Source organism: Paramormyrops kingsleyae, chromosome 6 (genome assembly GCF_048594095.1).
Source record: "Paramormyrops kingsleyae isolate MSU_618 chromosome 6, PKINGS_0.4, whole genome shotgun sequence".
In the NCBI taxonomy this organism is placed as follows: Eukaryota; Metazoa; Chordata; class Actinopteri; order Osteoglossiformes; family Mormyridae; genus Paramormyrops; species Paramormyrops kingsleyae.
The window spans coordinates 31,642,065-31,669,189 of NC_132802.1; the positions used below are offsets into that span (position 1 = coordinate 31,642,065).

Here is a 27,125-nt window from a genome sequence, read left to right on the forward strand (position 1 = left end):
CGGGAACTGAGAAGGACAGCTGTGAGGGCTCTGAGGGCAGATAAGGAGGCGTTTGTTAGACAAAACTGTGAGCAGTTGACACATCATCTGTGGTCTAGTGACCCAAGTCCTGCTTACAGAGGAATCATAGCATTATACACATCTGAATCTGTTCCTCGGAGACTTGCAGTTAGTGCGGGTTATGGAACGGTCATTACAGATGACACTGCAGTTGTGACCCTTTGGGCCGGCTACTTTGAGCAGTTGTTTAAAGCTGACCCTCCAGCTAGGATGTTGGACATGTCTAGGTCCACAGTTGTTGAAGCTGACCCTGTGATCTGCTGTGAACCACCCAATCTCACTGAGATTGCACGGGTGGTGAAGCAGCTGGGGGTAGGGAAGGCCACAGGGATCTGTGGTATCCAGGTGAAGTTCTCCAGGCTGGTGGTAAGGTTGTCCTCCTGGCATTACAGGCAATCTTTGCTTCCATTTGGGAGTCAGGTGTCATCCCAACTGACTGGAAAACGGGACTTGTGGTCCCTATCTGGAAAGGGAAGGATGATCGCCTGGATTGCGGGAACTACAGGGGGATAACACTGCTTCCAGTGCCGAGTAAGGTCCTTGCTAGGGTCATCCTTAACAGGATCCATGATCACTTGCTTGTCTGTCAGCGACCGGAGCAGTCTGGTTTTACGCCTAAGAAGTCTACCATCGACTATATCCTTGCACTGAAGGTTCTCATTGAGCTGAAGCGCGAATTTTGGCAGAGGTTCTTTGCAGCCTGTGTCGATTTTCGTAAAGCATTTAACTCCGTTGATCGAGTTGCCCTGTGGGACATCCTGAGACTTCACGGGATCCCCCAGAAGTTGCTGGACATCATGGCCGGTCTGTACACTGGTACTGTGAGTGCTGTGCAGAGTGGAGGAAGAACCTTTGCTTTCTTCTCAGATGATTCTGGGGTTCACTAGGGGTGTGTTCTTGCTCCTACTCTGTTCAATGCTTGTATGGGCTGGGTGTTGGGCAGGATCGTGGGGTCCAGCAGCTGTGGGGTGTCCGTTGGTGAAGAAAGATTTACTGATCTAGACTTTGCCAATGATGCTGTGATCTTAGCGGAGTCAATGGAGGCTCTGATCAGGGCTCTCGAGAGACTGAGCGAGGAGTCTGAGTGTCTCGGATTGAAGGTGTCCTGGTTAAAGACCAAGATCCAGGCATTTAATGACTTCTTGGTCAGCCATCAGTAGTGTGTCTGTCTGTGGGGAGAATGTCGACCTTATCAAGAGATTTACCTACCACGGAAGCTGTCTCTGGTGACTCTTCCTATGATGTAAGCAGACAGATTGGCAGAGCATGGGGGGTCATGAGGTCGCTGAAAAGGGGTGTGTGGCGCTCCCGATATCTTTGCAAGAGGACAAAGGTCCAAGTCTTTAGAGTCCTGGTGCTCCCTGTCTCGCTGTATGGCTGTGAGACATGGAAGCTATCCAGTGACCTGAGATGAAGACTGGACTCCTTCAGTACTGTGTCTCTTCGGTGAATCCTTGGGTACCGCTGGTTTGACTTTGTGTCGAACAAGCGGTTGCTAGAGGAGTCCCCAATGAGGCACATGACCTGCATTGTAAGGGAGCATCAGTTACGGCACTACGGCCATGTGGCGTGTTTCCCTGAAGGTGATCTGACTCACAGGATCCTCATTGCTGAGGAACCAAGCAGCTGGACCAGGCCAAGGGGACGCCCACGTAACACCTGGCTGCGGCAGATGGATGACCATTTCTGGAGGATGCAACTGGACCATGTGTCTGCCTGGGGGATCGCTGGCCAGGATCCCGAGGAGTTTCACTGTGTGGTGGGTGTGGCAACCCGCCTTGTGCTCGTATAGTGTTTCCACTTTCACCTGTTTCTCATTGTTCCTGTTCCTCTCATGATTGGTTAATTGATTATTAATTGAAGCTGTTCCTTGTTTGCCCAGGCATTCCTGTGTATTTATGTGTCTGTCTGTGTTCAGTTCCATAGTTAGTCATTGTGTGCTAGATAGTTGCATGTTGTTGTGTTGTTTAGTTTCTTGGTCTGCCGACTGTGTTACCTGGTTCTTAGTATTTGCTTGATCCTTACTTGTGTTTTATGTATGTGTGTATTTATTTAATTATTTTACTTAATTTCTTATCTTTTCCTGTTTGTTTTCTGACCCCTCATGGTCTGTTTGTTTTGATATATTTTCCCTCGTGTGTTTTAGTTGTATTAAATAAACCCCTGTTGTCCCATGAGCCGCCAGTGGATCGTCATCCTCATTTCTTCATGCCCCATGCCACGCCGTGTCTGTGACAGTGTAAGGATGGACACAGGCATGCCACGCCGTGTCTGTGACAGTGTAAGGATGGACACAGGCATGCCACGCCGTGTCTGTGACAGTGTAAGGATGGACACAGGTATGTGGATCTTGGTTTAGCAGGAACTGACTGATCCTGACATGTTTGGTAAATAGATGGATGAATGTTGTAGTTTTGGGACAACTACATATTTAACATTCACAGACTTAAATATGTAAAACTTCATGAATTCCAGCATCAGGCATCAAATGTAGCAGTTAATAAAAGGTCAGTCTTCTCAAAGTAAAATTGTAACACAGATGATGGAAACATAAGCTTGACTGTATTAATATATCAGTTCAAAGTTATTTTTAAAATTTTAACAGTATTATGTTACAAAAGTATTGCCATCCCATCCAGGATCTACCCCTGTCTTTTGCCAGTCAGGAATGGGCTCCAGGTCCCTGTTTAAGTGTTGGATGGATCGATCAATCGATCAATGAATGGAGTTTATGAAAGTTTCAGCCCCCTGTACTAAATGAGCATTTGGAGGATGGCTGGATGAATGTTTGAAAGTGTACCGTATGGACAGGCTTGGGCCGTCGTCTCCTGGAGGTGTTGTCATAGCACAGCACTTGAAGTTCAACCATAGGTTCATAGCGAGCCTATGCATTGTTGACACTTGTACAAAATAAAACCCCATGGAGGTCACAGTGTTCTGTTTGAATACTGTTCTGGAACACTCACTTTGAACATTAAAACACACTGAGAAAATGCCGCGGACACCTTGTGCTGCTCACAGCTCTGAGCCGCAGCTGCTGCCGACAGGGTTCAGAGGACAAGTGCTTCCTTGGGTATGATGGAGCTGCCACTCATCCTTTTTATGCAGCTTTCCGGTTTCAAATGCAGTGGTGCAGCACAGTGTAACATTATACCTGTGAGACTCGTTTTTTAGCCCATGTTGCCGTTTCTGACCATGGCATGTAAATCTCATGGAACGTAAATGACAACATGCCATAAAATGAACGTGTTAAGATAAATAATTCAGTCAGCAAACTTCACCCTTCCCCCCCCCCCACCTCCAAACCATTCCGGTAAAACAAGTTAGCTACTTGTCGGTATTGCTTATCAGTATCAGTAATATCACATAAAAATATACTGATGATTGGTATTGGTGAAAATTCGGTGCACCACAGTCTATTGGGAGACTTTTTTTTGACGGCTCACTGTGCTGGTTTTTATCATAACTTTTTTATCACCTCTATCACTGGTTTCACTGCACCTAAGTTAACATATATGGTACAAGGTCCACAATGTCAAGATACAGTCTGTTTTGTATTTTATTCCTAATACTCGGCCGGTTCCATTTGTCATCATTCGCTGTAATGCCAATTCCCTTGACTGCTTAAGTGTTGTACAGCCTCACCCCTGGATGCCCACATCCTAATCAGCGACTATGGCTAAACAGTAATAGCTAGGTTATTTTCAACTGCTTTAGAGAAGCCTAGAAGTGTCTTATAAAACAGCCTTTAGTTTGAATACCATCATTTAGATTAAAAAAAAAAATACCTCTTTCCTACTTGAAGCAGCATAGGATGAATTGTTTTGTGTCTAAATACCGTTTCATTAAAAGATCCAATTTTATTGTGATTTTCTGCATATATCTTCAATCAGTAAACCCACTAGTGCATATTATAGATGCCTCTGTTTTGATGTGAAAAACACCATACAAAGAAAGTGCTGCATAATGCCGCTGATAATAGGCATTACAGATAAACTGCAGACCCGTTGTCTACAGTCCCAGAGTTCAAAGGTCAGAGAGTTTGAATGGTGATCAGAACTGCAGTGCTGACGCATAACAATCACAGCTACTCATAGTCAAATACTTGAGACTAAGCCAATCGCCACACATTCATGTGACTGTAGATCACATTGAAACAATATATGTGTTGTTATCGCCAACGGCCTTTTCATTTATATGATAAGTATGATCATTTAAAAGATGTGCTTAAAAACTGATACTATTACTACAAAAGTATAGTACATACATGTAAGTATACGATTTAAAACATAATATAGTGCTAAAGTGTTTGGGATAGAAAATGTTTAAAGCCAAATGTATATCTCCTTAGACAAAAATAACACAGTTGATTCTTTAGCACAGTTTATAACATAGTTTATACACAGTTAATACCATATATTATATATTGTATACTATATACCAGTGAACAGTAACACAATAAAAAACAAGAATTTCCAGGGGAAATCCTGGCTTCTTGTAGGATGACTAGAAGAACTTTACTTCAGCTCTCAAACTGCTCCTCAGTGGTACCTCAGTCATTCCATGTATTTAAATTTCACCACCAGCTGACATAATTAATTGACGTAATTAGTTAAATAAGTCGATGAGATATTGATTAGTCAGACATGGTATGATAGCAGTTGAGTCAACAGATACATTAGGTATATTGATATGTTGGATAGTCACTGTGAATCCTGGGATGACTTTCTGAGATGTTTGGAAGTGGCTGGATGGGATCACAATTTTACATCAACATGAAGAAGATTTACATATTATTGTCTTTGACCTACTAAGACTTTTACACAGTACAAAATATTTTTAATAATTTAGGTTATCTCTCAACAATAACCTCCTCAGTTAAGATCATAGGGCTCTCAAAAAATCAGGACACAACACAAGTCGACTGTATGACATGCAGGCAGGGGAACGCACACACATGTACACAAACACATTACTGTCACCAAAAGATTAGTGCATGTGGACTGTGGGGAAAATGTAACAAGTTGCCAAAGTTGTGGATTAACTAAAGGAAACCAAATTAACACAAATATAGATGCAAATTATCCAGTAAATCCTTGTGAAATTCCATTTGCCCGCCTAACGTCAGCGTGTCCTGGTTAGGGTTGCGGAATGTTAAATAAATATCCTTCCGGATTTGGCTCCCAGATCACAAATAGAGTGGAGTCACATAGTTATGAGTAAATATTTTTGATTTGTGACAGTAATGAGATTCAACTCTGAATGGGACTCATTGTCCTCTAAGTGAATCAAAGTGCCTGCTACCTTCATCTGATTTGGCTTAATTGTTAGTTATGTGCATGCTGCAGCATAAACATTATCCAGTACAGCCTTGCAATACAGAGACATGTGGTTAGACTAATAAGTGTCTATACAATTTCCATGGAGTATGATTACGTGTACAGTGCTCACAGAAAGTCTTGGGATGCTAGCTTAATTCAATCGATTTATTGCTCATTTATTGATTTTCTAACAAGAATCATTACTTTATTATTTTGTTTACAATATTAGAAACAACCGGTAGTTTTAAATAAAACTTTCATTTCAAATAATAATAAATTGAAACCCTAATTATAGTTATTAAAGAGGTGTTCTGAGTTAAGACGTTCATTGACAAGCAGTCTCATTGGGTGCTTTTTAATTAGTATCACCTTTGCAATAACACAAACCACCAAATATTTGTGTTTGGTATCAAAATTGGGAGCCAGCAACTGCAATCACAATTAATAGCAAAACGGCAAGAAAAGAGCTGCATGAGTCAGTCAAAAAAATTATGACTCTTAATATATATAAAATATAATAATATATATATTACTTGTCAACGGTCTTTTGTTAGGAAACCAATAAGTTACAAGATTGTTATAGAATTAAGCAAGCATGCCTAGACTCTCAGAGAGCTCTGTATGTATGTGCCCTGCAATGCGCCGGCATTCCACCGGGGGTGCATCCCAGGATTGTGCTCTGTGCTGCTGGGATCAGCTCCAGGGCTCCCACAATCCTGACCGGGATAAATAGATAAAAAATGAATGTGTGTGTCAGCCAAAATACTCGATTAGGCCTAGTATAGCAGCAAAAATGAAGAGGATTGGTAAATTACCCTATTATATGTTTCAGGAAACAAGAATCAGAAACTGACATATTAAACTGTATATAAATCACATCCGATTTGCACATCTCAAATTCAGTAGCACATACACAAGATCTATATATGCTATGTCTTATGAATAAATTGTTTAGGACTGTCGGATAGAGCAGAGTTTCCCAACCCGGTCCTTGAGGACCCACAGAGTTCACATTTAGGCTCTATTGGGAGCTGGGAGGGAGCAAAAACGTGGGCTGTCTGGGGGTCCCCAAGGCCCGGGTTGGGAAACACGGAGATACAGTATATGCTATCTGTCATGCTGTCAAGGCATGGTTTTGTAAAGGGTCGTCATGTGACCCCACACTGTTGCTATTTCAAATGTGCTATAAAAAAGAGGTATAACCTTTCTAATGCAGCTGCTCCTAAGTCATGAGGTCCACTCTGCACTAAACTTAGAGCAAACAAACTTGCAGGAAGAGTTAGGGGAGCCCCCCCGCCTCCTCTATGGGAGACTGCCAAGCTGCCTCCATATGTCACTTTGTCAATTTTACATAAATACGTTCAGCACTGTTAAATAGTCTTTGTCACCCATGTCATTATTGAATGCTTTCTTTTTGTGGATCGAAAGAGCATGTACAGGGAATCTGTATTTTAAAAGATGAATAAAAAAATAATTTAAAATAAACTATTAAACCTTGGGTGATTCTTTCATTTCATGGTAGTGGGCAAGTTAATCAAACATCAAATCTTCGAGTGTATGGAGGGTGTTTTGTTACAATATCCAAAAAATAAATGTGTCATTTAAATGATTATTTAAATTACAATTTAAATTGTCATTTAAATGATTATTTATAAATATGTCATTAAAAGGGGCAATGACTGTTATTCTGGAAAGGATTCAAAGCCATATCTAAAGCTTCCATCAGAATCAATCAATGCCACGTTGTCCAACTGGAAAATGCTTATAACTGCAGTAAATCCCAGAATAGAACTGCATGCAGCCATATACTTGCCTCTCTGTCTTCTATTTGGGTCAGTCTTCCTGACACCATCATCATTACCACTAAAAAAACAGGATGTATGAAAAGTAAGCAGGACAAAATGGAAACATTGTTCACTAAAAAGAAGGTGATACGCATATTTAAAAAATCTTCTAGAACACTGAAGAAATCTGTTTTATTGGGTTTTTGGGATTCTTTGTTGCATCAAGATGTGGAGGAATTTCCATCATTGAAGGAATGAAATGTACTAAATAGTCTGTAGGAGATTGTCAGGTCATCTGTCCAAAAGGTGAAACTGCAGCTGGGTCACGCAGCGAGGCCTGTATCCCAAAGGATAATAATAGAACAGCATCAGAATTGCTGAAGGGGAAATGTGTCGAACTGGCCAAGTCAAACTATAGACTGAAAATACATCAAGACAATGTAACAAAACAAGACGTTCACCGAAGAAGCAGCTCTGTACAGAGTTGTGCTGAAGCTGACTCATGGTGAAGTAAAAGATCTGTGACTCTGGGGATCATTGAGGCACAATGTTGTAGTGGTACTGGTTTTGCAGACCAATAAACAAATTTCATAACTTTCAAATGTTGTGGCAGTTGTTCATTTAGTTGTGGCAGTGCTAAATGTTGTCCGCGAACTGTGAGAAATTTTGTGATGACCCCAGCCCCCCATTTACTGTGACTGGTATTCTGAAGTAGAGCAGCCTGACCATCAGTAGCTGTAATTAATTCATGCTTCTGATAAACTCATGCCAGTTGGGTCAAAAGAGCAGAGACCCGATGATATCCGATCTGCCAGACATCAAGCATTAAGCCCGAAACCTGCAACTGAGATAATCAAAGCATTTGATGGATTTAATTATCCTAAGATAGGCCTGGGTGATTATTTTCTATGGAGGGCCTATCCTGAGCTTCTCATTGTCAGCAGGGGCCATTTTTAATGATTATTTTCATGTCCCAAGAAAGCTACAACATGTGCAGAAATCAATAGAAACAGCACATTATATAACTTACATAATTATTATTAATTCAAAGAAAAAATCATGGATGTCGAAAGTCTGTTCATCTTCATAAATTTGAACATAAACCTTTTTTGTAATCAGGAAAGGATATTCTAAAGACCATGCAGCCCAGCAAATATAGCTCTGTAGGCTGGATATGTCCTGTGGGCCGGCTTTTGCCCAGGTCTGACCTACACCAACCAAAGATAGCCAGAACTTGTTGAATGCAGTAACAGATATCAGTAATTTAATCATTAAGCATTATATGCTTAGTAATGTAACAATTAAATTAATAATCTGATTACATTTTCTCAGCAACATGTTTATTGTATCTAAGAATTATACTCGTTGCAATGACTGTTAAGTATGGTATTTGTTTTATTTGTTATAAAGTTTTCTAATGTTAGTAACCTTAAAAATATAAATGGCGTATATCGCACTGTACATGTAGTATGATTTAATTCGAGACCTCGTAGGGGCGCCAAAAATCATAGCACAGTACCAACGGAAAAAATGATGAATGGCATTCATCTTGAGATTAATATGATTAAAAAATATCATCGCTACTCATGAATAATGAAAAAAGTTTGCCTTTGACGTTGGGGATTGTATGTGTTCTCCTCGATTGTTCCCTCCTGCAATCCACATACACGTCGTCTCTAAATATATAATAGTCGTGTATGACTGTGTCGTGCATGTGCCCTGGAATTCCGTCCGCGGTGTACCTTACCCCTGACGAGGATAAGCGGCTGGAAGATGGGGGGATGACGATAATAATAATAATAATAATAATAATAATATCGTCAAACAATGATGTGACTTGATGGTAGAATGCAATTTTTATAAAGTGGACTGATACAAGATCCCCTGTATAATAATAGCGGAATATATTAACTTGAAGGGTTTTCTGATGCGAGTCAAAAACTCACATGGTATACTACAGCAAAACCACGAAAGGCGTTTTCTAGTTATAAGTTAAATCTAGTCAGGAGCTCAGTGTAGATCTCTTCATGACGCTTTACGAGTAGAGATGTTATTTTGACGGCACAGTGATTCGGCAAATTTCAAAACACTGTGATTCTGTGTATTATAAAGGAGACATCTAGATTATTTATAGCTGTCAATCACTAAAATAACATCGCAATTGCATCTATCCATTTGCCTCTTTTGATATATTCATAATTTAAAATATATTTAATGTCATCAATTAATAAAATGAATTGCTATTTAATTTTACAAGAGGAAAACATTAAAATGCAGAGGTGTATTGTGTAGTAAAATTTGCAACGTTAAGTACTTCTATGAAAGGTAGATGTGACCATTTAAGTATTTGTTACATTGTTACAATGAACGTACTGGTGGAATAATTACTGTTTCGAGTCATCGTAATCGAAATAGTTGGTATGGGGGATTAAGGCGTTCGCCAATAACCAGGCAAGGCTCAGATGTATAAATGGGGTAGGGGCTGTGCACGACGTAACGTTTCGCGGCGTATCAGAGGAAATACGAAGCGGAGGGACAACAGACGGACGTAGAGAGAGAGAGAGAGAGAGAGAGAGAGAGAGAGAGTGAATGGGACCTGCTTGGGTTACGTGCAGGAACGAACGGGGATATGTATCCTTAAGGATGGTGGGAGGGGAGGGTGAGTGCCGAGTGACGTCCCATTGCACTGCTACCCTTTTAAAGCCGCCGTCAGCTCTGATGCGGTCAGTGTTCAGCCAGCCGGTGGGAAGCGAGGTGCGCGGCTTCATTGGCAACTTAACAGAAGACGATTTCCTAACGCGCTCAACTGAAAGATAGATTGGCGTCTAAGATGGTCTAGGGGGAGATCACTGTTGGACAGGCGAATGTGATCGTACGTTTAGCGGCTAGGGAGCACTACGGCTCGCTGATTTTTTCGTCTCCTCTACAGTCTCCTCTTTGAGAGATACGTTCCCATGCGATTCTTCAGACTCACATTTAAGTGTTTCGTGGATTGTTTTTGAAGGTGCTGTCTACCTCGGTGATACCTTTTTGTGAACGCGTCTAATTTTATTTTAAATTGCATATTTCGATTTATTCTCGGACAAATTCACGTACATCTAATCTTATACCTTCCCAGTTTCACTGCGATCCTTTCTTTGGTTTAATAATCGAAAGGCACTTGCAATTTCAAAATTATAATCTAAAATAAAAATACTAGTGTCAACCATTCAGTTGACCTATCACTTAAACCCCTATACTGAAACACGAATTAGGGATCCGATTGTGTTTACATTTAGGGGTGGCAGACAGCAGGACAAAAGGACTTTTGGTGTGATTTCTTGGAAGAGAATTGAACTCTGAAAAACGATAAAGAGGACTCTACTATCTGGGACTGTATTGAATTGTATCATTATCGGCGGATCATCTTAATTGGTTTCCCAATCAAGCAGAGCTGTTGGAGCAGTGACAGTGCTTTGTTTGCGAGTGAATACCTGGGATGGAGAAATCAACCCTGAACAGAGAGTGCTGCAGCGTGAATGTCCACCTTGTTGAGGAGAAGAAGGGTCAACTGATACCAAATGGAAGTGGACACCAAGGTGTGAATGGAGGCCTGGTTGCAAGTACCGGGACAGCCGGACCAGCAACTGCCCCTGGAACAACGCCCCAAATACAGCCAGTGTACCCCCAGCGAGAGACCTGGACCAGACAAATGGATTTCATCATGTCCTGTGTGGGGTTTGCCGTGGGGCTGGGCAACGTGTGGCGTTTCCCCTATCTATGCTACAAGAACGGTGGTGGTGAGTATGCTCTTGAACACCGAGTTATAAAAAAACATCTTCAAAAATATTGTTTGTTTGTTCTGTTCAGTGCATACAGTTGTCTCATCAAAGTTGAAGAGTAGGCTATTTCCCACACTCACAAAGGGTGTATTACAAACATCTGTCAATGATCAAAATTTAGACTGTTTCTGTCAGGAGATGTAACTGTGTAGAACTGATAACTTGTTGCAATCTAGTAATAGAGAATCATATAGTCATGATCTTGCAGATAATTATCTTAAGTAATACAAAAATCCTCAAGTGCCCAATAAAGTGAAACGCCATAACACTGAATCCAAATATCTGCACATCCTTGCACGTAAAGTGAAACATGAGGCATCCCAAAAACTTACTGCGTCTCGTAACACATTACTAACCATGAAAATACATTACAGCGTCTAGCAAGGACAGGAGCTTTTTGCGTTATGTTTAATTGTCCGATGGGGCAAAATATCCATTGACCCGCATTATATTTTAAATTAGTTTGAAGAAGTGAAATGAAATTTCTTCATGTCCATAGAAAGTAAAGACCAAATAGGAGATGTCAAGTTGTCTGTGAGCTTTTTTTATGTCACTGCATTATCACAGTGACACTACTGTTAAGCAACGTCTGTTTGCGTGTGTTAGTGCTTTCTTTAAGGCATATTTAGAAGTATTTCTGCTTTAAGTGTTTGTTCTATTTCCACATTATGAGCATTTAAAATTTTCATTTGTTCACCAGCGTACCTCGGTACCCGGCTACCGCAGGTCATAGTGACACAGCTGTGCATCCATTTTTATCGCCTGCTGATATCTTGGTAACGCATTACGGTAGATACCCTGGCATCCCTGACTCGTGATCATGTCTGACGTAGTAAGGATCACGTATAAATGAATACATGAGGGGGCATTGCTTTCTCTGCAATGATGCGAACATGAACGATTACGTTACCGTGACGTCGGTGGATGTGACCATGAATGCGGCTTGTTGAAGCCCTTGTGCCGAATCAATGAGATGCCTGCCTGGTCAGTCTTGTGTGTTGAGTTATGCGCTTGCCCACGCGTAAAGTGCGAGCTGCGTGTTTCCTAAGTTACGCAACATCATCAGCTGAATACTAGACACATGGCGTATCAAATACAATATTATCCACTGATTCCTATAGTGTAAACATTATATTTCATTTTTAATAATGTGGTGATTGTTTTCTTAAATGGGCTTTTGTAACTCACCATTAGAACAAAATACACAATATATTTTATTTCGCAGGGAATAACCAAGCAAGCTTAATATCGAATTGCCGGATTGATGGAGAAGGTCGTTTGTCGCCTTTCAGCTACCCACAATCCCCGTAGTCAAATTAATTTGCATTAGCGGTCCTTGCCCTTTGCGTGAGGTCACGTGACAACGCTGGCGGGGAGGGGGGGCGTTTTGTCTCGAACGCTCCGTCGCGCTCGTCTTCAGCGTGAAATAGCCGAATTGTAATTAAAATAGCAAAAATTTTGCAAATGGTGCTTTTCGTGAATCCAAGATGGCTGACATGGAGAGACCGCGAAAACAGTTACTTTTAGTCACAATTCACGGGTGGGTTGGGATATTTTTGGCGCACCATTCAGGAGCTTGGTAAAAATAACTGGATAGAAATGTTAAATGCGCCTATATTTATGTGTATAGTTAACTTGTTAAACCTTTTACATTATTTACTGCAAAGGTTTCAGTGATCTATATGTCAATTAGCTACTGTATGCCAATGATAAAGGGATTATGAACCGAAATACTGTATGTTATTGACTCACTTACGTATCTAATCACCATGACTTCCGTATTTTATTTACTGTGTGTTGGCATTTAACGTGTTTAAATTAAGACATATTGAAACGTTTGGTTAGGCGAGACGCTTATTATATGCAAATACAGCTGACTAGTTGTTTGTTTATTATTTCCTTAATTTACCTAAGAGTTGTTTAGTTTAATCATGTTATCCTGTATTAATGCAATAATTTTCATGTTTATATTTAGATGCTAGAGAGTCTGGGTGTAACGGCTGAATTTACCGTGTACGTGTAAACTCAGTGAATCACTCTGGATCTCCTACTGCATGGAAAAGTCCCATAACTGAATGACACATCAGACACTGAAAATAAACTAAACAGGAATAAGTAATCTAAATTAATGTACCAGACAGACAAATATAAATGTTAAATTTAAGGGGGGAGCATCAAGCGTCTAATATTGGAATAACTAGACACATAGTGCAGTTTCAGAAAGAGGCAACAGGATCAGAAGGGAAGAGGGTGAGAAAGCGATGTGATGGGATAGGTTCAGATATACCATGAAGCTAAAACAGTCAAGGCAAGGTTTCCTCAGTCATTCAGATTGCTGTAGATCATGAAAAATGTCTGGCAGTACCTGGAGTAAACCAAGGTTAATAATTACGGCAATTTAGCTTTTCTTGGTAAACTTTTTCCTAGTAAAAATGACAGCTTGACAGATGTATGTTATAAAAACTTTACTTAATGGTCCTATACAAGTGTTCCCTGAGTTTAACTGATTTATGAACTGTGAAATTACTCTGCCTTTGTATTTTGACTTGGATTGCTAATAGAACATAGACAGGAATGTTAACTTACCCCGTTGACATTTGAAAGTGCTGGTCTCCAGCAGGCTCAAAAGATCAAGCTTCTGGTGGGCTGAGCTAGAAATGAATTTCAGGTATAATTACTTTTCTCATAATTTATTCAAATTTATGCACTGAATGAATTTCTGATGTCTAGAATGGTGTGTAATTTTTAAAAATAGATATGTAGCTGAGAAAGATATGTATTTCTGACATGAACAAAATGTCAGTCTGGCAGATACTGTGTCAGAGGCAACTCAGGTGGTGAGTGTTGATCATTTTATCTATTGTCAAAGAAAAACATCACTTTATGTCTCAATTTAATATCAAGCTGATGCCTCATTCCTAAGATGTAATATGCAGTTTGGCTGTAGTGAAAGGGTGAAATATTTTAAGCTATAACTGAATTATTATGGGAATATTGTTATGCTGTCATGTAGCAGCCTGCACGCTGAGGAGCATTTTACTGGGTACCTGATATCTTCAGGCAATGCTTGACACCTCTCAGTGTCAGTTTTCATGTGCTAGGAACAGACATGGCTAAGCGTAGGATTCTTAAGAGAATTTCTCCCACAATCCTCTCAGTAGCCACTTTAGTAGTTACACCTGCTCAAAAATGCAAACAGCCTGAAGTGGTATGTATGGGGTATCGCATGCAGACGGGGTCAAGGGGTTCGCTTACTGTGCGGCTAAGCATCACAATGGACAAGATGTGTGATGTAAGTGTGAACGTGGTGTGATTGTCTGGGCCAGGCGTGGTGGACCCAGATTCTCAGAAAAAGCCGCCGTCCTGGGATTTTCACGCACTACAGTATCTGGAGTTTACACAGACTGGTTCGACAAACAAAAACACTCTGTTACAGACCGTTTTGTTACTGAAAACACCTTGTTAATGAGAAACAGGAAAAGAGCATGGCCAGACTTGTTAAAGGTGACAAAGTACAGAAAAAACAGTTAATTGCAACAGCGCTGTGCACCGAGGCTTCTTAGAATGTACAACTCACCGAGCTTTGAAGCGGTTCTGCAAAAAAATGGGTCCTACCTGGTATTAAGCAGGAGTACCTAATAAAGTTTCAATAAATTTTTGGTCCCAGGAAAAAGAAATACAGCTTGTCATGACAAATTATTTTGTGAATTTATGATTTTATTTAAGTACTAAGCCCAATAGTTCACATGATTAGATTCCTTAAATTTGCCCTAAATTGATGTGGATCTCCTCTACAGATTTTGAAAACCTATGAAGAATCTACAGTACATAAAATATTATTTTGAGCTGATCTAGTTAAAGTCCACACCTAAATCCCGTTGAGATATTTTGGAAACTATAAGTCTATAACCATAAACTGACGAATGTGACTGAGTTAAAGTAGCTCTTCAGTAAGTACAGGAAGTGTTAGATTATAGTCGTCACTGCCAAAGGTGTTATAACCAGTAATTCAGTGTAAGTGTTAAGTAATTATTCATATGGGGTTAGTATGTGTTACATAACATTAATAATATTCAGTGTAAAAATCAGTCTTGGGAAATAAATTATGGCCGTCAAATGTTATAAATTTAACAAGTTTGGATAGATGGTTGTAGTATACCTCTATTTTGATTTATATTTTAAGATGGGTATGTATTTCAAAATATGAGTGATGGTATGTATAGTGTAGTATTGTATCTAATCACCAGGGTATTTATCCTTAACTTCCTCAAAACTGTTTAATATAGAAAGAAAACTGATCAGATACTTTTTGTGGTTCAAAATAAGACATCTGTTTCAATTCTGGGTTAGCCAGGCAGTGGGTATTTGTTAAAGGAAAAACATATTGAAACAACAACTGATAGAGAGTAAAATAAATCATGCAGGCAACCCTGATCATCTAGAATAGATGTATTGCAGAAAGGTGATATTTCATGAAAACACCTTTGTGTTCTCTTGAATTTCCTTTTAATCTGGTTTGAGCTAAAGTATTATCTTTGCAAACTATACCTCTCCTTGCAGGATGCCTGATCGAATTATGTTATCGTTCCATGTTTCGATATGTTTATCTTTTCTTTGTCAGCCAAACCAAGTTGGATGTGCATGTTTACTTTCCCGAAGGGAACCAGCATGTGTTGCTTTCATGGTCGCCTTTCTTTTCCTCGTACTATGGGGAGGATCTATTAAGACGTTTTGCGTTTCACTTGTAACTGTGTTCACATCACAGGTAATATAAACACTTTCTGTTTTATTATGTCTCATTTTTCCAGCTAAGAATGTGCGCATCACTTTTTTACTACAATATCTTGCACTGATATTTTATTAAAACGCGATTTATCCTTAGATCTTGCCAGTACATTCTTTCCACACTGAGCATTCTCCTAAAAGTCATTCTGTCAGTGGGTGATGGTTGCTTTTGTTTCCACTTGGGCTCTGGTGGCATACCGACACTTATTTTGTGGGCAACATGATTTCCCAAATGGGCTCTTTGTGTCATGCCAGTCAGGGAGCCTATTGTGTATACTGCAAACAGCAGTAATTCCTATCCTCTAGACAAGAGAACTCCTCTTCCATCCCTGTGTCCACAGAGGAAAGGATTAAAGTAAATTCCTCCAGTGGAGGAATCGGGCTGAGACTGACCTGCCCTACAGTGGGCAAAAAGGGCACGGCTGCCAGCTGGTGGGAAGAACACAGGAGAAAAACATAAGTCCTGGGAAGACAATGGGGCATTCACTCTTGCTTGGCAGCCTGAGAAAGAAGTTGATGAGGGGCTGGAGGACCATTGACTGATTCCATGAAATTTCCTCTCAGAAATGCTTGCTTTACCCCCAGTGAGGGGCTCTAAGGTAACACTCAGAGTTTTTCTCAGCCCGGGGTGCCAGGCTGTGTGTCAGATTGTGTGGGTGTTCACATTCCTTGGAGGTTCCTCAGAGGTCTTAATTCAGATTCACCGTGCTGAGAAGGACACATTCTCACAGACACAAAGTACCTGTCCAGTGGAGGCTGCACCTCCACTCTCTCCACTCAAGCCATTGCTATGTGTCGGTCACCTTGATGATCTGTTGGCATTAGATTTCCGCAGCCTTAGCTTATGACTGAATTACAATGACACTCAAGCATTTATTCCCCCGTTTGTTATCGTTGGTGTTTTTGCACCAGAACAACTAGGACATATATGGCATAGCAATGGTATGAACAGCTGTGTTTTTAGTCCTGGTTTGGAGTCTCATTACAGTCATGTATAGCGTAAGGCTCATTCTCAAGGTGTGTGCATGTGTGAAGGAGAATTCAGGTTCAGAAAGACCATGGACTTGCATTCATCAAGGAAATGTTGTGGGTGTAAGAATGCTAGACTTTTATTTTTGTTTTACCTGAGAAAACTGCTATGATGATCTCCTTGATTAGTTATACTTCATGACTCCTACATAATTGTTGTTATTGTCATGACACTTGTTAATGTTGACAGACATTTCCCCCGACAGAATGAATCAGTAACAGTAAGCTTAGCATCACAAGAAACTTCCAGTTATGTGTGTTTGGAAGCGCCTCATCTTCACTTTAATTATCTTAAATGGCTTTACATAAGGGACCATATTTCAGAGGTCAGTTCTTTGAAATCCATCAGCTGTGCAACGGATAACAAGAATAAGTAGTTCAGTCATAAATGTTATTTAAGACATGGACAAATATGCCCAAATGAATGTGAGTAATCTTAGTAGGGAGTGTGTTCCCATTTCTCAGTATTTACAGGAACTGGGTGTTTGCTGCAATGCTGACCTGATTTTTACTGCCAATTGAAAGCCTAGTGCAACATTAACGTCTGGTGTTACTGAACAGCTTGAACAATGACATCGTCACCATGGTTGTTGTGAAGAGACGCCTTCGTTTTCCACGGGAACTGTGTCAGCACAGAGGTTACAGTCTGAGACCTTTGCTGTAAACTGCCGTCACCAAGTTCACCACAGTCTGAAAGTTACTGCTACTTTCACCCTGCACTACGATGATTTCCACTGTCCCTGAGAAAGCAGGATCACACACACAGCAGATACTCCACAACTCTTACTTAACAAAGGTTTTATATGTACCATTTTTACTCATTTATTCATTAATTTTCCATAACCACTTGTCTGGGTCATGGGGGTTCATATTTGCTATAAAAATATTATGATGGTTCATTTACTCTCTATTCTCTACTGTAACAGCATAATATACCATTAAGACACTCAATCTAGGCTATATTTTTCTGACATTTTATTATGATAAAATACCTAGCAATAATTTTGATCCCTGTTCTATATAATCTGTTTACGTGAATTGTTATTGAAATAATTATAAATTACCTTGTCATATATATGCTATAAAGATTGGACATTTCTTACGCCTGGTGCCCTTGTTAAAACTCGCTGGCCTGATTTTGGTCTTATGCTGCTGTACTCATCCTGTGGGTTTAATGTGTTGCCGGCAGACAGAGTTTTTTCTTTTTTTTCTTTTTTTTTTATGCACCCGCCCGTGACTGACGGGCCGCCTCACGCCCCTCCCCCTTCATCAGCAGCAGGCGGCGCACAGTGGATGCCAGCACTCAGATTTATGAGTGCTGCAGTGAGCCCTCCGCTTGTCCTTGGCAGTATGGATGCAGGGTGTACCAGCATCATGTGATTCTGCCTGTCCTCCTCTCAGATAGGGGACAAACTAGCATGTCCCCTGCTAATAATTCTATCAGCAATTATAATGGCTTGCTAGCATAGCATGGTCCCACCCCAATAACCCTGTCCTCTCTTGAAGCAGAGACTATATTCAGATGCTAAGTAACATTGTATGAGGCTGTCGATCAATAGTGCCCCCATCAAATCCGTTTATTTTATTTTGTCAGCAGGAAATAGCCATTGATTTCCTGGGCCTCCTTTATAAATAAAAGGTGTCTTTGGGTGGGGGGGGGTTCGGGGAGGGCTCCCCGCTGTGCCTTGACCCACGTGGATGCCCCCAGATTACAGCTGGCTCCTCGCCCCGCATGGAGGCCTGGTTAAGAAGACTGTCCATTAATCTTTTAATCTCCTCCCTGAGACCCGTTTAAGGATTCAGCATGGGAGACGACGCGACCCGGGGGGGGGGGTTGGGGTTCAGTGCGAGGGACAGAGTGACCCGGGGGAGTTCGGGGTAGGAGACAGAGTGACCCGGGGGAGTTCGGGGCAGGGGTCAATGCAGCATCAGCTGGGGGAGGTTTGGGTCGTGATACGACAGAACGTGGGGGGCTTCATGACGGGAGACAACACGACCTAGGGGGGGGACTCGGGCCAGGGAGCGACACAACCCGGGGGGGGGGGGTTTACTCAGGCCAGGAAACAAAACAACCTGGGGGGGAGGTTGGAGGTGGGAGATGACACGACCCGGGGGGGAGGTTCGAGCTGGAAGATGACACGACCCGGGGGGGAGGTTCGAGGTGGGGGTCGGAGCGACCCTGGCACAGCAGCAGCAGTTTTTAAGCAATACCACCTCGAATGCTTTTTTTTCCACATCCTGTTCCCTGTGTGACGTGGAAGGGACGGGATGTAATCTGCTCCAGTATTCCATCTCATTAAATATAATTTTTTTTAACCTGTCTCTTGCAGGCATTTATTTAGGATATTTCCAGGAATATCATAGTTATTTGGTACCTTGACAACTTTACTAATATTTAATTTTACTAATTTACTAATATACTAATATTGCATGACTGAATGTAGAAAAATAAACAACTTATAGATTATAGTCTTTATCTAATCTAAGATCCAGCTAATCTTGTACTGTCCGTACTTTAGCCGATGTGAGTGTTCTCAGCAGTTAATGCATCACACTCCAGATAAACACATCTTCCATCTGTCGGCGCTGCCTGTGATTCCTGGGTTTCTGTGTGGACAGACTGGGACATGGTCAGTAGTTCTAGCAGCACCATCAGCAGCAGATAGACAAATTTGATGCCCCTGCCCCAACTTTAGATACTGGTAACAGCCCTCCTGATTGGCTGACAGCATGATGCACCCGCCTCATTCAAGCAAGTGCCCTTTGTCCTCCAGCCAAAATGGAATCACATCTTAATAAACTCACAAACTAAAAGTGTTTCTTACCAAATTTTTACCTAATATTTTGTCTAAACTATGGTTTCAAAGACACTTTGATTATTAATAATTTCCTAGTATTCCATTCCAATAATTAAAGAAATTTTTTATAGTTTCCCCACCGAAATAATTTAAAACATTTAACTGTTTAATTATGTTCGATATTTTGCATATGAATTTGTAATTAAAACCCATTTAATATTATTATAGGTTTATTATCTGGAAGTACCGTATGTTCTTTCTTAATGACAGTGCAGATAAAGTGTTGACTGTATAGGCAATGGAGGTGAGAGCAGCTTTTTACTCATGCTTTATAGGCGAGGTGTTTATGACATAGTAAGATAAACGCTAAGTGTATCCTTCAAAAATGCATCCTCTTACTGTGACCTATTTTACCGGGAGATGCCCTGTCTGCTGTTACGTCATTCCTTAGTTCAGCTCCGCTTACCGAATTACCACAGAAGAAAGCATTAAATGCCTTTAAGATACGCCATAGCCAGTGGACGGTCTGTGCTCCTTGTCTCCTTTTGTAGGGGATGCAGTTCTCCTGACAACTCCCTGTTAAATATCCAGCTACCCAGAAGGTGCTGGACATGAGTGCTGATTGGTCCCCACCCCCCTGCCTGCCCCCCCCCAGCTTTTTCCGCTGCCACCGCAGTGTGTATGACTCACTGGCACGTTGTCATTGCTCCATGCCAACAGTCACGCTCTCGCGCGTCATTCACTGCCACTGCAGTCATGTCCTTCGCTTATAAACGAGCCTGATTTCCCGCCTCATTCAGCACCTCGCCCAGCTTATCTCCCCATGCTCCTTGTTCACTGTATTAACCTGCCCGTTGCCATGATTGCTCACTGTCAGTTTTCACGTAACCCCGTTCTTAGAATTTGCTTATTAGCTCTGTAGTTATTGCACAAAACAGCAGCTTCATATGGGGCCCCATTTCCATGGCAGGCTGTTGATACTGCATCTTGCTATGACTCGCTTTAACATCCCCTATAACTTTCTGACTCATTGATGAGGCTTTAACCCTCAAACCACCTGCTGTCAATGTCGGCAGTGGGAGCAGGGGGCTGTAGACGGCACAGATGCTGTCCCTGGCCTGCAGGGCCCCAGTTATGCAATGCAGGCCACTGTGAATAGCTTGGCCTCTTCTGTATCATCGGCCGGCCCTATCGGAATCTCCACGGAGACTAACGAGCCCTGAGTGATGTCACTTCCACTCCATTCAGGCCAGCGCACCGCTCACCGAGTAATCCACTGTGAAACCCCGCCCCCATCTTCCTAACATGCAACCCCCCCACCCCAGCCAGCGTAAGCCTCTGCCACTGGTGTCACTTCATAATCGCTCAGTTATTATGGACGAAGGCCTGGCTTGCGTTTCAGGGCCTGGCTAGCTAATGCGGCAGCTGCCACGGCGTTAGCAGCGAGCGCTAATCTCTGAAGGGCTCTGCAGCTCAGTCCACTCATTCATTCACTCACTCAGTCTGCGTTTCAGCAGGTCAAGAGAATAGACAAAGCTTGCATCTGTTCTGCTCCATCTTAAAGGGTAGTTCACTAAGAGTCCTAATACACTTCTCATTTTATCAGTTGGGATCATCTTCTACATAAATACTACTATAAATGGTTATTTGCTTAAGTGAGTGGTAAATGGACTTTCCTGCTTTGCTGATATCGGTTCCTCCGTAACACGTAACACTACACCAAAGTTCTTACACGTAAGTATTACCTGGATCGCAGTTACTCACCCCAGTTTTTTTATCTCTTTCTTTCCCTTCCAGGAGTGTTCCTCATTCCCTACCTGTTGATTGTAGTAGTGGGCGGTATTCCAATCTTCTTCCTGGAAATTTCTCTTGGCCAGTTCATGAAGGCGGGGAGCATCAATGTGTGGAATATTGCGCCACTCTTTAAAGGTACATTATTTCTCGTACACCTTGGATTTCAGTCTGGTCTAGCCAAGTATATATTGCATCCAGTAATTTTTTCAACCTAATTTACTCAAAATGCTGTCATTATTTATTTATTTGTTTGTTTGTTTGTTTATTTATTTACTTACTTATTTTCTTCAGAAGTTTCTTAAGGTCTTGCTAGTTAACGCTAAGAAGGAGATTCCTTGCATAACGACTTATCCAAAATAAGGTCGTGCAGAAACAAGAGGCTCCAATGCAGAGAACACCCTAGACATGATCGCAGTTCCTTGCGGGGCACACAGCCGCACACAGGCATACCGCAGGCCGTTTGGGGGCACCAGTTAGCCGAAGCGCATGTCTTTAGGCATGTAGGATTGCTGGAGGGAAGTCCAAGCAGACTCTACACACACTGAGCGAAAGGAACCCGCATCCCTAGAGATGTGAGGCCACTGCACTGCTCCCAGAGCCACCCCAGTGACCACAGGAGCTGTGACTTAGAAAGACTACACAAGAAGCGATTCCTCTTTATATGCTGAGATTGGCGTGACTTGTACAAAAGTATGCATTTGCAGTATAAAAATGCGCTAAAATTTATACTTACTTATTTTATGTACATTTGCGCTGTCGCGACAAGAAATCAGCACACATTTTAACCTTTATAATGCAAATAGATACTTGTGTACCAGTTATTTCAGTCCCTGTTTATATTTCTTTATGCAGTTTTCAGTTTGTTTATACTTTTGTTGTATGCAGGTTACCAGGAGCTCGGCCATTATGCACTGAGGCAGCTCATGAATAAATGCCCTGATCTGCCAGCTATTTTCCGGTGACGGGCTGTTCCCCACCACCCTGAACGGTGCTTTGTGGTCTCCCGTTGTGCAGCTGCTGTACAAAAATGATATGCAGCTGGTCAGGTTGAACTCCACACTTTTCTTGAAATTGCTCTGACCTTCTGGTCTTGCCTTCATATTCTAGGGTTAGGCTATGCCTCAATGGTCATAGTATTCTTCTGCAACACCTATTACATCATGGTGCTGGCCTGGGGCTTCTACTACTTCATCAAGTCCTTCAGCGCTACACTTCCCTGGTCGACCTGTAACAATCCCTGGAACAGCGAGACCTGCATCGAGATCTTCCGCCATGATGAGTGCCAAAATGGCACCATTGGCAACTCCAGCTTCGGCAACTTGACGTGTGAGGAGCTGGCAGAGGGTCGCTCGCCCATCATGGAATTCTGGGAGTAAGTTTCTGTAGCACAGTCACTGCCGTTGTTTTGTCCCTTTTGACAGGGTAATCACTCCGCACACTAAAATTATAACATGCTCTGTTTCCTTTCAATGTCATAACCAATGCCAGACATAACATGCACACAGAGATCCTATTTATACCATAAACCTTATAATAAATGCTCAATAAAGGAGTATTTGTGATGCAGTGTCTTAGTTTAAATATTAGTTTATAGACTGTATGCACTGATAGATAATTTTACCATTTAGCAAAAGTGATCATTTAAAGATCTTGGTATTTAGGGCTGAATGACAAGAGATAGTTACTATAGTTTGTTATGTTCCATCCCCTTACGTATTTTCCTGATTTTTTAAAAAAGGATCCAAAGAGCTCTATCTCAAGGAAATTAAGCAACCCAAATAACCAAATGGTATTTATTGTTCAAAATGTTCTTTGGGTAACACTTTACTTAAAGCACTCATCTATAATGCATTACAGATACCTTCATAATGCATTATAATGTATTCATAAAGTATTATAAACATGGCTATAACTATTTATAAAAACTATTTATAAAAAGGCGGAACACATTATAGCCATGTTTATATAGTACCATATATAGTACCAGCATAGTAGTACCATAAAAATTATGACTGTTTTTTAAAGTATGTTTAATTTTTTGTTTAATTGTACAACTACAATTTAAACTACTTTTCACTAAAGTTTCACTATGTTAACTCTTGTCTCCTTTGGCAGAAATAAAGTTCTGAACATCTCAGATGGGTTGGACCAACCTGGAGCCATAAACTGGGAAGTGATGCTGTGCCTCTTGGCTACGTGGGTCATGGTGTATTTCTGCGTGTGGAAAGGGGTGAAGTCAACCGGCAAGGTGATTAAACGCCGCTGTAATTAGGCCCAGGAAAGCTGATCCTGGCCTCTTGTTGAAAGCTGAAAGGCCTCGAGTTGCGTTTGTCTCAGTCGAGTCCTCATCTGTCTCCTGCATGCATTTGTTGTGTAATACTGAGTGACGGTTTAAGGTCCAGTACATTATGGGACTGGAACATCTGCCGCATTTTGGCCTCCTAGACTGTAGTCCTTCATGCATTCACTCTTGTTTTTGGTTGAGCATTTAGTATGAACATTAATGGTGTCGCTCCCCTTTACACTGACATCCAGTGAACGCCAGAAGTTTAAAGTGTTCGCCTTTCTTCGGGGTAAGAGTGTCTGGAAAATTTTAATAAAGTTGCAGTCATGATAAGAGTAAAAAATTAGGGCCTCTTAACTCGACAGAAGACACCCTCAGCATCTGCTGAAATCCGCTACATTCATCTGAGAACTTGATAGTTCAGATTCATGCATTGTTCTGTCAGTGAAAGAAACGTAATGTCTCCCAAAACACTGAAACAAAATACTGGTTTAAACATATAGTATTTCAAGAGAGTTATATTTCAACTTTCCTTATTATTTTTGAAGATTTTCCCTTTGACATTCCATCATTTGTTTATGTTATACATTTTCGTGTCACTGAAATATAACATTATTTGGAATTATAATTAGGGTATACTATTCCAAAGGTGTGGCAGATCTAAGAAAAAAATGCTTCTTTGAAACCAAAACCTGTTTCACATTCAGTCTCCTTGCCCTTTCGAGCCACCTGCTGGGGTAATTTAACTGATATAACAGAACATGATTCAAATAAAGTATAAAGGGGAGGAAAGGACAGATGTAGCAACTTCATTAGCAGGGAGGGTGTAGATGTCAAACCTTAACGTGTCCCCCTCCCTTGCTTCATCTGATTGGTGGGCAGTGATAGGTGGACTGCAGTGAGACGTGACAATAGCCCTGTTCTAGTCAGGAGGTGGGGGCAGCATCAAATCTGATTTATGATGTATTTATTAAACAGTCATTGTTTAGCATCATCTGACCATTAGTACCATTTATAACGAATTTGCTTCATTGATTTAAGTTTTCACTGCACTATATGTCACTTAAAGAGAAACTTATTTGCTCCTGTCTGGAATAAATTATTGAAATGTGCCCATTAGCTAAAAAGTGTATGACATGATTCTCTCCTGGGATAAAATTCCCACACTGTTTTCCTTAGTCGTGTTGTCGTTGCTCTTCCCAGCCGTGAAATCGCCCTTAGTTACGAATGAGGCGTGTCAATGTGGCGAATCGACGGCATGTTGGATGCTGTGGTGAACGTGACACACGCCCTCTGAGAAAAGCCAGCGTGTGAGCGGGTCTGTGTCCATTATCAAGAAAACAATAACTTTGGTTTGTCCTCCAGTTTCAAGACAAGGAGGATTTTACGTTTTGTGTTCATTTCGAAATCCCGCCTTTTTAATATGAAGATGCGATTACCAGAGCTGCAGCTTTAGTGTGCTGTTCTAGCAGCAGTGATGCTGGGACTAGTGCAGAGTAGGACAGAGTAGACCACACTATGGGGCACTATCAATCAAATGTGCTTGACAGAGATGTACATAGCACAAGTGTCTGACTTATGTACAGCAGCCGTCTCTAGCCAGCAGGGGCATGGAGGAGAATGAGTAGGTCCTCAGTTGAAACAGTGTTCTGGGGGACACACTCCTCACACCAAACTCAGATTACATCCGGCTGCTGAGTGGCAAGGACGACTGCCGCTGTCGGTGAATGATAATGATATGGCTTTGTAGCTCGCCGTGAAAGGACTTGGCAGCCATCCACAGAGCCACATTTCCATGCGTGTCGAACGGCAGCGCAGTGAAAGTCAGGCAAAATGGCATGCTGCGAGATTTAACAGTACAGCTGCGGTCCTCCAGTGTGTTGGTGCTATCGGCCACTCAGATTGCTGCAGGTTCAAGGTTCGGTGTGTTTGGATATTCCAGAGATTAGATAAAGGCATCCCGCAGCTTTATTCGCTTCTGTGAGCTTAGTCATAAACGTTGGACAACTGTTAGAAGTTTGAAAATCAATGTATAAGTCATGAGGCAATTGGGAATTATTCCAATGGCTTATCAAGGTCAGGGTTAATGGGGTGGGGGCCTGGAGCCTATCCCAGGCAGCACTGGGCACAAGACAAGGGTACACCCTACTGGAATGCCAGTAAGTGGGTGTTACTCTCCAGTGAATCATTAGGTAATTTGCAAATCGATTGTTAGTTTAACGTCAAAGTGATCACTGCATAATTATTCTTATTCCTTTTTTTTGTAAATTAACATGTTAAGATATTAGGTCTGTAATCATAATCGTAACTGTTATGTACAGTGACAATCTAGTTACTTTAAGTGTTTCTGTACTCAGCTGTATTTGTCACTTAGAAGGTTTTTTTTTTTCCTTTCTCTTTTGTTCCCCTAAGATTGTGTATTTCACTGCCACGTTCCCGTACGTCGTTCTTATCATTCTACTGGTACGAGGTGTGACTTTGCCTGGCGCCTATGATGGAATTATGTACTACGTCAAGCCTGACTGGTCTAAACTGGGCGAGGCTCAGGTGAGGCCCATTCAGCACCTCGGACTTTCAAAAAGGACCCCAGTCACGGGATGTAGATCTATTTGCTAAATTCAAAGTAACTTTAGTGGCTCACAGTGAACTCTGGAGCAGTGTCTCCCAACCTGGTCCTCAGCAACCCACAGATGGCCCACGTTTGTGCCCCCCTCCCCCCTGCCGTCATCAGGGACCTAAAGACAATCCACGTTTTTTCTCCCTACTGGGAGCTGGAAGGGAGCAAAAATGTTGAATGTCTGTCTTATTTTAACCTTTCCATATACTTATATGCTCATGAAAATCTCTCACAACAACTTCATTATATATAGACACTGACATTCTTCACATATATATTGCATAAATTCCAGATGACCAAATGTTTCCCTTTCCAATGTGATGTCCAAATGTGATGTGATGTTTTAATGTGAAGCAGGTTAGGTGATCTTCCTCTCCTTTCCTGCAGGTTTGGATAGACGCCGGCACACAGATTTTCTTCTCCTACGCGATTGGGCTTGGCGCTCTCACAGCCCTGGGCAGCTATAACAGATTTAACAACGACTGCTATAAGTAAGTAGCGTTAAAAAGCCCCCCCCCCCCACATGTTGTAACCAGTTCCGGAAATAGACATAATGTGTAAAATGGGCCTTGCATGTGACCGCTGCTGTTCACTGTGCCTCTTACATGTGTGGCTGGATGCCTAACGGATAATGAACTGGGCGAACAGGTTTAGATCCTGCGAATGTTTGGTCCTGTGATCATACCCTTGACAAATGTCCTGAGTTTATATAAGTTAGTAATGTTACCTTTGACAGAAGTGCTTACTAAGCAGATGAGTTATGGAAGTTGCTCAAGATTACAGTGTCATCACATTTGATCCTAAATGTGATCACAGACCGATAAACCAAACC

The 27,125-nt window shown here is 41.5% G+C and overlaps 1 protein-coding gene across 3 annotated transcripts in view; it reads left to right on the forward strand.

Moving 5' to 3' along the window:
• The first annotated feature begins 9,831 nt into the window (after window positions 1–9,831).
• slc6a8 (solute carrier family 6 member 8) overlaps window positions 9,832–27,125 on the forward strand; it is a 31,200-nt gene continuing 13,906 nt past the window's right edge. Inside the window, exons 1-6 of one of the 3 annotated variants that reach the window (XM_023826685.2) lie at window positions 9,832–10,944; window positions 21,396–21,527; window positions 22,500–22,764; window positions 23,508–23,640; window positions 26,089–26,223; window positions 26,681–26,784. In XM_023826685.2, coding sequence (XP_023682453.2) covers window positions 10,644–10,944; window positions 21,396–21,527; window positions 22,500–22,764; window positions 23,508–23,640; window positions 26,089–26,223; window positions 26,681–26,784 — 1,070 coding nt within the window. In that variant the 5' untranslated portion in view covers window positions 9,832–10,643. Of the gene's footprint in view, window positions 10,945–21,394; window positions 22,381–22,499; window positions 22,765–23,507; window positions 23,641–26,088; window positions 26,224–26,680; window positions 26,785–27,125 lie in introns of those variants that run through there. The other 2 variants (XM_072713040.1, XM_072713041.1) reach the window with 2 other exon arrangements.